The sequence below is a fragment of the Diuraphis noxia genome, unplaced genomic scaffold (assembly GCF_037042655.1).
Source record: "Diuraphis noxia isolate RWA-SAM2 unplaced genomic scaffold, SU_Dnox_SAM2 contig0001, whole genome shotgun sequence".
Classification (NCBI taxonomy): domain Eukaryota; kingdom Metazoa; phylum Arthropoda; class Insecta; order Hemiptera; family Aphididae; genus Diuraphis; species Diuraphis noxia.
This window is the reverse complement of record NW_028301711.1, coordinates 47,265,042-47,277,275: the sequence shown is the minus strand read 5'-3', so window position 1 is coordinate 47,277,275 and position 12,234 is coordinate 47,265,042. Positions and strand designations below refer to the sequence as shown.

At 27.6% G+C, this 12,234-nt stretch overlaps 1 protein-coding gene across 1 annotated transcript; it reads left to right on the top strand.

Moving 5' to 3' along the window:
• The first annotated feature begins 7,748 nt into the window (after nucleotides 1-7,748).
• On the top strand, nucleotides 7,749-8,303 carry LOC107161425 (uncharacterized). The gene has a single exon (XM_015507830.1). The coding sequence runs from the start codon at nucleotides 7,749-7,751 to the stop codon at nucleotides 8,301-8,303; it is 555 nt and encodes a 184-aa protein (XP_015363316.1).
• The last annotated feature ends 3,931 nt before the right edge of the window (nucleotides 8,304-12,234 follow it).

The window sequence follows — 12,234 nt, the reverse complement described above, 5'->3', positions numbered from 1 at the left end:
AAAAATTCTTAATTTTTTGTTTTTATTAAATTAAAGTGTTTCTGACATACAAGGTCATCTAACTTAGTGATATAATAAAGAATTTTCAACATCATTAGTTGTTAAGCGTAAATTAATTACAATATATACAGTAAATTACAAAGATGAATAAATAAATAATAAAATATGACATCATAATATTAGTTAATCTAAGTGTATTTTTTTTTTTTTGTAAATCTTATTGGTGTTGAGAAAGGGCATCATGAGGACGTCCGCGCTTGAGACGCCGGAGGGTAGGCTTATCGCTGAGTTTGAAATATTTTGCACTTTTGGCGTTGTTTAGTTGGCTAAAAAAATTTATTGAGAGATACAGCATGTAGGATTTAACCATCGGGAGTCTGAAGTCTGTATGAAGTGCTTCGTTTCTGACGAACCACGGCGCGTTGGATATTATGCGTAGGATCTTGGACTGGAAGACTTGAATTTTATTTATGTGAGTTTTGGCACAGTTACCCCAGAAAAATTCTTAATACTTTTCTAAATAATCGAGAAAAACAAACTAAAAATTAAGGGAAAAACGGGAAATTTTACGCACACTTATTTTTCGACAAAATCAATTTTGGTTTTTGATGTTACTTTAAAACTAATGACCATAGATACATGAAATTTTCACCGAATGTTTACATAAGTATATTCTATCCACCATGCAATTTTCAAAAAAAATCGACTTAAGTTGAACTATTCATAGGCATTTGAAATTTTCGATCATTATTAGTTTTTTTAAAATTAATATCGATATAAATGTATAATTTAGGCAGAAAAGCTTGACAATTGAATACAAGGCTCTTAACACATTGTTACAATAGCAGTTGAAAATTAAAAGAAATTCATAGTCACAATTTTTTTTTATAAGCTTTCAAAGTTTGAATTTTGACAAAATACATAAAAATCACGAAAATTCACAAATTATTTTAAGCTAGAAATTCATAAAAAAATTTCTTTTTAAATCTAAGATTTGAAAATTTAATGCAAGATTCCTTACAAGTTTTTCAATCTTTACCACAAATAAAAAGTCCACCGGAAATTCAAATTAAATTTTTATGAGCATTTGAAATTTAAATTTTTACAACAATATTTGATACAATTTTCAAAATATTTAGATTTGTTTTGAGCTGTTTACTGACATTTTAATTTTTCAACTTTTTTAGTTTTTTTTTCTATAAATATCGATAAAAAATTATTTGTTCGGTAGAAAAGCTTGAAAATTTAATACAAGGCTTCTAAAAACTTGTAACAATATCAGTTAAAAAAAATTAAAAATACGTAGGCACGATTTTTTTTTTATAAGCATTTAAAGTTAAAATTTTGACTAAATACGTAAAAATTACGGCAATGTTCAAATTATCTTAGATAGAAATTCATAAAAGTTTTTCTTTTTAATTCTAATATTTGAAAATTTAATACAAGGCTTCTAATATATTTTTACAATAGCAGTTGAAAAATAAAAGAAATACAGTCACAATTTTTTTTTATAAGCATTTAAAGTTCAAATTTTGACTAAATACGTAAAAATTACGGCAATGTTCAAATTATCTTAAATATAAATTCATAAAAGTTTTTCTTTTTAATTCTAAAATTTGAAAATTTAATACAAGATTTCTTACAAGTTTATCAATCTTTATCACAAATAAAAAGTCCACCGGAAATTCAAATTAAATTTTTATGAGCATTTGAAATTTAAATTTTCACAACATTGGATTTTCACTGGATTTCACATTTAGTGATTTTCTTATTTTGGTGTCACTCTAAAAGTCTAAAACAAATGACCGCAGATACTTGAAATTTTCACTGAATGTTTATATAGGCATTTTCTATATTTTATAAAATTTTCAAAATATTTAGATTTGTTTTGAGCTGTTAACTGGCATTTTAATTTTTCAACTTTTTTAGTTTTTTTTCTATAAATATCGATAAAAATTTATTTGTTCGGTAGAAAAGCTTGAAAATTTAATACAAGGCTTCTAACACATTTTAATAATAGCATTTGAAAAATAAAATAAATTCATGGTCAATTTTTTTTTTACAAGGATTCAAAGTTTGAATTTTGACAACATACGTAAAAATCACGAAAATTCATAAATTATTTTATGCTAGAAATTCATAAAAAATTTTCCTTTTATATCTAAGATTTGAAAATTTAATACATAGCTCCTATCATATTTTTACAATAGCAATTGAAAAATAAAAATAAATACGTAGTCACAATTTTTTTTTACAAGCATTCAAAGTTTGAATTTTAACAACATACGTAAAAATCACGAAAATTCGCAAATTACTTTTAAGCTAGAAATATATAAAAAATTTCCTTTTCAAATCTTAGATTTGAAAATTTTTTATAATCTATAGACTATAATATATCCTAGACAGATAAACCGCCTTCGCTCAGAATCGTTTTTCGTATACAATGATATAATATCATTGGATTCAAATTTAATTCCATCCATTGCAGTAACCCACTTGTAACCTACTGTACAGCAGAGCGACATCCACGACTTACCCGCCTTATTTTTTTTTATTTTATTATCAAATATTTTCTATTTATTCTAGAATTAGCGTTTCTTAGAGGAATTTAATTAATTAATTTAAGGTACTTACATAATGGTAATCGTTTTTTTTATTTATCAAGATTAAAAACAAACAACAAATTAAATATTTAAAAGCCATAATAATAATAAATGGAGTACATAGGTAATATAATAATAATACGCACATAAAATACAAATTAATGATTTACGTTTGTCCTCTATGAATTTAAAAATCACTAGACCGTTCTTATAAGGCATCAAACCCATATTATGTGTTGTCTTCATCTTACCACACCTCAAGAAGTAGGGATATAAGTTTACGCTTAGGGAGACACTTTAGAAGGGGCTGGAATTTTCAAAACTGTTATATTATTTTATGGGTGGATAAATTTGATTGTCAAGTGCACTATTTTCGTTTGAGTCGTCACTGTATCTTATATACGTACGGCATAGCAAATTTTTGTTCTCCAGTTTTAATAATAGTATGCTGTTGGTTTAAAAATAAGAATAAATTAACCAATTACTAATCTTTTATCTAAGAACATTATCTGTGTTGTTTCGTTGATGTTTTACGATATTAAAATGTTTAATTGAGTTATAAGTATACAAAATATTGATATTTTAAAATGCACATAATTATACAGATAATGTTACCACCTATAAGTTTGAAAATAAGTCGATTCACTCTAATTTCAAAACTAACTCCACACTATTGAAACTGGTGAACGAAAATGTTATGTCACACGTGTAGAAGACTGAGACAATACACTCAGGAACGACGTTCTTTTAAAAAAGCTACCTACCTATATAAATAGATTCCTTGCGACTTGATTTGGAGGGAGAGGGTGTTGATATTTCATTTGTTAAACTCTTTTAAAGTGATCACGCCTATAATAGTTTAGTTTTGTCTCACAAAAATCATCATTGGTTACAGATTTATATTATAATAATTAGCAGGAATATCACATATAAAAATGTTTACAGATATATTTTAAAACCAAATAAATATGATCAAAAGTTCAACGATTACTTTATGATTTGCTTCCTTAATTTTGGATATGTTTCTTATGTAAGCACATACAAATTATTACCAATATTAACGATATTGGATTACCACCATATTTTAAGTATTCTTTGAACCTGTCTCTAGTTTTCGTGTATTATCAGAATGTTCAGAAAAGTTTGTATAATATATTTCTACCAAAACGAAACAGAAAACGATACAGAAAGATTTAAAGATTAATTTTAATACGAGCAATGACGGATAATACGGCCAGTATCTAATATAGTATTATATTTTAGTGGTATGGTAAAATGTATTACCATCACATTATAATTTTCTTTTAAATAGTAGATATTCATAATAATTTTTTCAATGTTTAGAACGCATATTGAGATCATTGATCAAAAATACGATAAATAGATAAAATTATAAACACTGTGCATATATTATAGCCCAGACACGTGTACAGATAAATATTTATGGGCGAGGGAGTTATAAGACGCACCATTCTTACCCTTGCCCCACTATATAAGCATGTAGTAGCTGTAACTAAACAAAATGATTTACTCACTGCATATATTATAATGTAATATAACGATGGTTAAATAAAAATAACGGAATACGCATGTATTATAATATTATAATATGTTATTCTAGTTCCGAATTATCGGAATGAAAAATAAAAATACTAACAACTAACAAATCACCTCTGACCTGTTACATTATTATATCGGTTTCTATTATTATTATTACTTATACGAATTTACGATGAGTACAATTACAATATGTTCAAAGTTTAAAAATAAAACATCACGTTTACGGTTTACCTATGATAGGTATAGGCCTATATTATACTTGTACTTTAAATATTTACTGACAATTAGTTATAATATAATGAAATAGAATATAAAGCATAATGTTACCTATAGTGTATCTACCTATTGTAGAGTATGTGTATATAGCTATGACGAGGGGTCGGAGGCATAACATAAGAAAAACCTTAAATACGCACTTATTGATACGTGTGACTAAGTGGTTTAATTTTTGTACAGTCATTTTTTACAATTTAAAAAGTTGACTGAAAACTAGAGCTATTGGCGTCATGTAAATGGGTGCCCGGGGGCTAAAACACCCATGTAAATTATTATGGGGAGGGGGGCTGGGTACCCATTAGAATTAGAATGTTGGATATTTATAATGTGTATTTATATACAAATATACAAGTTTCAACAATTTTAGCAACTGATAATTCTTGGACAAGTTATATACATCTGAATTATTTTTAGGATTTTTTTATATTGAATATACTTAATCTACAGCGTTGTTTATTTTAATAACTAATGTTTTAACAAGATTTAAACTAGCAATATCCGACTGCAGAGTTTAGTGTAATAAATCATAACTAGAATTATTTGATAATATTTTCACGGAAAAAAATGAAAATGGAGCAAAAGCCAATGGTTATAGCAAACAATTAATTCATTTTGACTTTTTGTTTTATACATAAGTAATGACTATTTTTAAGTTTTCTAGAAGCACAATTAAAAATTGAAAACATTATCATATCTATTCAACAATTAAGAGATACTCGATTTGATGACTTATAGGAAAAAGTTTCAATAAAATCTAATGAGATAACACGTCAAAACACATTTTTTTATATGAGTCAAATTAAATTAATTGTTTGTTAGTGTTACTTATTATTATTTATAAATAAGCTATCAATTTGTTATACATTTACCTTGTTGATTATTAATTAATATTTTATAATCAATAATACAATATTATTGTTCAGTATATACTGATAAAATCTATAAGAAAATGTAAACGTTTTTAGTTAAGAGGACGTTATACACACCCATTTGTTGTCTCCGTCTTACGAGTACATAGTATAGATCATTTACACTCATTAGATCACGTTCAACTCCGTTAGTTTAAACATTAGAGTGAATCAACCTATTATGAAACTTGATGTTAAGAACATGATCTGTGTTTTTATGTGTGGTTTATACGATAGTTCAATTTTGTATTAAGTTATGCGTATTATAAAAAAGCGTAAAAATGCTCAAAACTCGCTTAAAAACTAAGTTATCGTAAAAAACTCACATGCAAACATGAATAATGTTCTTACCATCAAGTTTCATAGGGTTAGATCAATTTACTCTAACTTTTAAACTAACAAAGTTAAACGTGATCTGCTAAGCGTAAATTTGCTTTGTAACGCACTTGTAAGTTGTAAGAAGGAGACAGCAAGTATGTGTGTAGCGTCCTATTAAGTAGTAAAATTATGACAGCAATAGGCGCAATTTGGAGAGCCAAAATTATAATTTTAGAAGGTTTAATTGTAATTAGCCCCCAAGGTAATTCCATAAACTTTTAAATTTTACGGAGACATTGTTATCCCATGGTTTATTGAAACCTGGCGCCTATGGCAAGTGCAGCACATTTCCATATTGGTGGAAGTAATACTATCGTGGTTTCTGCCACCAAAGTGTAATAACACATGAAAAAATTAAAACGTTCATAATACTTAAAAAATCACTTTTTCCGTAGACAATTCAGTGGAGTAAAAAAAATTGCTGAAGAGCTATATGCAAGTATTCGCAGTGGTACAGCTATAAAATAATTTCAGAGAGTGGGAGGGATACATTTTTTCAATATATAATATATATATTATATGTACATAAAAGATATTATATAGCATACTAGGTGTCAATATAAATGAAAAAAAAACAATATTTCCATGGTAGAAAGTTATTATCCTCCGAATTTGCATATTTTTTATCGAGACATTTAATATTATAGATTAAACTGAGCTAATATAACATTAAATTTCATCCTAATGGCTATAATTCATTAAAAGTATTATTAATTATATGCAATTAATTATTTTATAAAGAGGAATCTATTTGATAAGTAATATCTTATAACATTCTGATAATTTACGAAAATAATGGGTTCGGAACCAATACAACATTAATTATGCAATAAAGTATTTCCAAATTAATTTAGACTCGTTAAAAATTTTTCTACGTTACTTTAAGTTTTGGGATCGGTGTTGAAGCGTTTTCACACTCTCTTCTTTCGTGGCCACACTTATTGAGGACGTCATGCATATTGATTGACAGCTTTAAGATGTTTATTATATATACCATAGTTATAAATAACTACATTATTAGGATTTTAGATAATCTTGTGGTGTGACACGATGTAGGTCCTACCATATAGGATACATAATGTACGACCACCTGGCCATAAATTACGATCATAAATAATACAAGGATCAAAATTTTCTAAGAAAAGCACTAAAACATATGCAAAAGCCTTAGAAACCTTATAATATAGAATTTAAACATGCGTTCAAAATGTATTTCTTACATTTTAAACCATGTTATGATGAGAATCTTGTTGAACCATAATGCATGACTATTATATTATAACAGAATTATTGTTACCTCTTCTTTAATATTATTCGTAGATATGAAAACGGTGGTCGACGGGTATAACATATCTAATATACGTTTGACGCTATCTGACTACAATATTCTACATCTTCTACTAATACGTCAATTTTTATCACAAGAAATAATTTTGTGTTGCAATTTACGTTCATTTCGGAAATAAATCATAAAAATTTTCTAAAATTTTTAACTTTTCAGAAAAAGAAAATATACTTATAAAATAAAAACCATATTGAAAAAAATAATTCGCAGTATAATTATATAATAATAATAAATTGCAAATAATTCATAGTAATTCACATTACTTTAATTTTATAGAGCTAAGTCTTATGGCAACGATCAAAAATATATTTTGCATCATAATCTCACCTCTCATCATCAATGGTGACGTCATACGAACTAAAAAAAAGGTGTAAAGTTATGTTTTTTAAATAAAATATCCATAATATTAATTACCAATTTAAGAAAATACATTTTCTCATATCCCCTCGTAGGTTTGTTAAATTAACTTTGCGAAATTTAAATCCAATTCGACCTATTATACTAATTCTGTGACCCCATTCTTGAAACGCATTAATGAATAAATCACATTAATAATAATACCTAACGGCAATCGTTTTTCAGATTATATTTTGAAAATGTTTTTTTCAGTCAAAAGGTTTGATCAAAATTACTATTATACTATAAATTACGGTACGGCGGAAGCGCGTAAACAAAACTATGTCGAAAAATAAAACGAAGTGTGACAGAAACCGGCCGACCGCCGAGTTTGATCGGTTTGAATTCCGGGGTGGCCGACTGATCGTCGGTTGCAAGTGTACCAGGAACGACGGAATGCAACATGAATGCGAGCGACTAAAGTGTATGGCTGACCGGCCACTATGTTTAACATATCCGGCGGCCACTTGCTATCCTAGCCGGCCATGCCCGCTGCGGCCAACAAATTTTCTACAGAACAACGTCCATCGTCAAGGCAGTGGCGCCATTTCGCAGTCGTCGCATCAACTTATGGTCGGTGGTGTTGGTACCGTTGGCGGTGTTGTTGATGGTGGTACCGGTGGTAGAGGGACCTTTGCCGGAGGGACCGGCGGAAAGTACTCGGCCGGACGTGACGCGCGTTACGTATCCTTCAACTCGCATCATATGAGAAAGTGGGCCACCGATCAATATGACGACCGTCCCGCACTCAGAAAGTTTTTTCAACCCTGCCACGTCCACTGTGTGCAATATCGGACGCCCGTAGACGTCTGTACCCGAGACGCCAAGATGAATTGATTTTATAATAATACAGTTGCCACAAATAAAATGAATTTTGATATGTGTTTGTCTCATCAAGTTCACATATTTTTCTTCTCAAATTACAATTATTATTGTAATGATGGTTTATATATCAAGTATAGGTTTCTATCCATAGTGGGCGTCTATTTTATCAGTACGAAATCATTGAAATTTTTAAAATTTTTGAATGTCATACTTTTTTATTCATAATTTAATATTCAGAAATGATTCAAAAATGTATGACTAATAAACTCATTTAACTGTTAAAAACAAGGGGAATGTTTTTACAGAACATGGTTTTCAATTTGCCTTTTAAGATGAAGTACACATAATAATATGTATTATATACTACCAATTTCTTCTTTTCAATTTTTGTAATGTATTTACACGTTTTAGGAGTTTACAATTATTTGTATATTTAGAAAGGGTCAGATTAAAATTTTAAACACCTAGCTGCAATCTATGACATTTTCCCTCATAATTAATCACAACTTATAAGACTGATTTGTCTTTATATAACAGGTATTAGTAAGGGTACTGCATAATAATATAATATAATAATATATAATAATATATATATAATACCCTTATATTTATAAGGGTACTGCACTTTATAACATTTTATACTCGGGGTGCTTTTGTTTCTCAGCCCTTCAAATTTATAGCCCACGTAATATTAATAAAACACCTGCACTATAATGATAGTACTGTACGTGATTATTATTCGCAATATATATAGCATTATGAATGAATATAAGTTCATGAAAAATAAGAATCGAAGATAATATTAATATTGTTGACCTTATTAGTTATTGAACTATAAAACCAGACAAATAGCAATTTATTTGAAAAAAAGTGACATGTTATTAAAAAACAGGATGAAAATCATTTTAGTTCCATTTGATGGAAATATAATGCTACAGGTGGATTTTATAAAACCATAAGGTCAGGAAGTAATAAGATTAAACGTTAGTTCGGACCGTATAGTTTTCAGTCAGGGCCACTAAGCCTATTGAATATAGGTAATGTAGTGCTACATATATATTATATTAAATGGGCGGCGGTCCCAAACTTATTAGTACTAATTGAAACATAAATTAAATATTATTAATGTACCTATTAATAATAATATACTTTTAACACCGAACATCCCTTTTTTATACTTATGATGTGTTTTTACTTCGGCATTATTTCCAATATAAACAAAACAAATACATATAATTATATTGTAGATATAATACTATTTAGTTACTGTATTAAGTACTGATATAATTCAGTGACTTTTTTACCTGCCTACCTATTATAAGCTAGCTGTTGGCACTAAATTGTACAGCGTATATTTGTACTTTTGACCTATGATATCATCAATATAAAACACAAATATTTAAATTTACTCCATATAGTATGTTATTTTATATACCTTATTCATTGGGTTTCAAATCATAAAAAAAATATTTATAATTGTACATTTTGAAATTGTATATATTCACCCCTGATGCTGTTTATAAATTAATTTATAGCCTACAATACACGATAAATTAATATTTAATACCTACTGTTGTATACGATCGTCATGAATATATTTTTATAAAACTACAAAATAAAAATCTATAACTTGATTGAGGACTATATAATTATGATTTATGATTATGTTAGCCGCTAGGCCCACTTGTGGGCCCTGAGCAGCATGGAACTGGGCCGCGAGCCATAGGTATAATATTAAATATTATATATATATATAGGTAATATAATTAAGTTTTTTTGTAATGAAAATGTTTTTTTTTTAATTTTTTATTCCTAATAACTATATATGCATGTATATATGTATATAATATATATTATAATTTTATAAAAACGTATATAGGTATGCTACTGGTGGGCCTCAAATAATTTTTTCACAAAATTAGTGGTCCGCGAAACTAAAAAGGTTGGGAACCGCTGGGTTAGCGCATGAAAAAAATGTTTGATTCATAGTATATCTTATTTGGAGAATCACGAGAAGTTTTTAAACAAATAATTTTTTTCTAAATTTTTTTAATCGGATTAATCGAAATAACTGTCTTTTGACATTAGATTGACAAAACATAAAATATGAAACATACAAAATATTTTATTGAGTGGTAAATATAGTGAATATTTAATAAATACATGAATTAAATTAAAAATAAACTTTGAATATAATGAACGCGACGGCATTTTCGACACAAAAATTATATTCTAAAAAAAAAAACTATACAATAACATTCATATTATATAAAACTAATATTATTTTGATTAAATGTTATAAGGTTAAAAAATATGAAAAAAAAATTATATTTTTGACATTTAAATTGTAGAACTTCTTTTAAATTATATTTTTGCGAACTGCGCACTAATCATTTTAAATCCCCAACTTTTGCCAACCAACTCATTACCTGTACATTTAAGTTAATGGTTAGAGGGGATGGCAATAAAATTATTGTTATTTTAAAATATAAGGTCACTGGTTAGTAAACTAATTTTATATTTAGATTCCTTATAATAATAATTAAAAACCATATTTTACAAAGTACATTATTTAAAGTCTTTTATTGTACTGAATTAGGTATATATATTATTTATATAGTATAGGAACCTAGGTACAATTCTTATAAATATTCGAAAATATGGTCTTCAGATTGAGTTAAAAATTTCAAAAAAATAGAATTAAAATGTATGATATAGCTTGAGCATAAAAAGGGAAGTCGTGCTTAAAATATTACCCTATCCTAAGTAAAAAAGAACTATTTTAGTATTCATTATGATTAAAAATTAATAAATAGCTATTTTAGTACTTCATTACTTGTAAAACTCTCTACAATAAAATTAAAATTTATTTTATTGTTCAGTAGACAATTTTAGGTGTTACATAACTCTCGAGTTTTTGATAAGTTTTCTTCTAGTAATAATAATTGCATCAAATATTAATATTAAATTAGTAAATTATTATTATAATGATAACTTTTCAATAAATATTCACTATTTATCTATAATGAACGTCAATCAACGAATAATAACGCATCACTATAATAATAATAACATACTTTAATATATTAATTACAAGAAATCTAAGAGTGATGTTTTTCTTATTATTCTCCCTAATTACAATTTTATCAATAATAATTATTCAATCTTTTGTGTAGAGAATTTTGAAACTAATATATATATATATATTGTGTCGTTGCTGGTAATTATAATAAGAGATAAATAAAGTTATCTATCTAAATACTAATCGGTAGTCTTATAGTCATTAAATTTTGAATTTAGAATTTCAGCGTTATTTTTAGAATAATAAAATGAAAACACGAAAACATTTTTTAAAACAGCTAGGTAGTATTGAAAAGGAGGAAAGAGAAAAATTAAATTCTTATTTAATGTATGGTGCAGGCGAAATTGACATACGGCCATTGTTAATTGGTGGGTAGGTAGGTACACCAGGTACCCACTTTATCCAAACAAAAGAAATTGTAAGTTATAACTTATGAAAAAAAGAAAACACATCGTAAAAGCAATGGCTATAGTTGTAATGGGTGTAATGACTGTACCAAATAGTTTATCATAAAACTGTTTCAAAATATTGCTTTGGGTAAATATGTTAATGTCGGCCGTTGTGTTAAGTTTGGGATCGATTTCAACAAAATTTATTGTTAAATATACAACAGGCCAGACGATATGCGGTTGAAGTGTCATACTCGGGGAACAGATATTATTGTTTAGAGATCGTATACTGCAATTGTTATGGGGTAAACAATTGATCCTAAGTATTTTTGGACAAACTCGTGTGCGGAGCAGTGTCCTTTGGGTCGCACACCCGCTGTGCATAGGGAAGTGTGGACTGTGTGTTATTCATGATACCTGCTATCTAACCGTGTATGGGCAAACACAGGACATGACAATAATATAATCGTTT

Excerpts from the sequence above, each read along its gene's own strand:
- LOC107161425 (XM_015507830.1), top strand. The coding sequence starts at position 7,749 with ATGTCGAAAAATAAAACGAAGTGTGACAGAAACCGGCCGACCGCCGAG.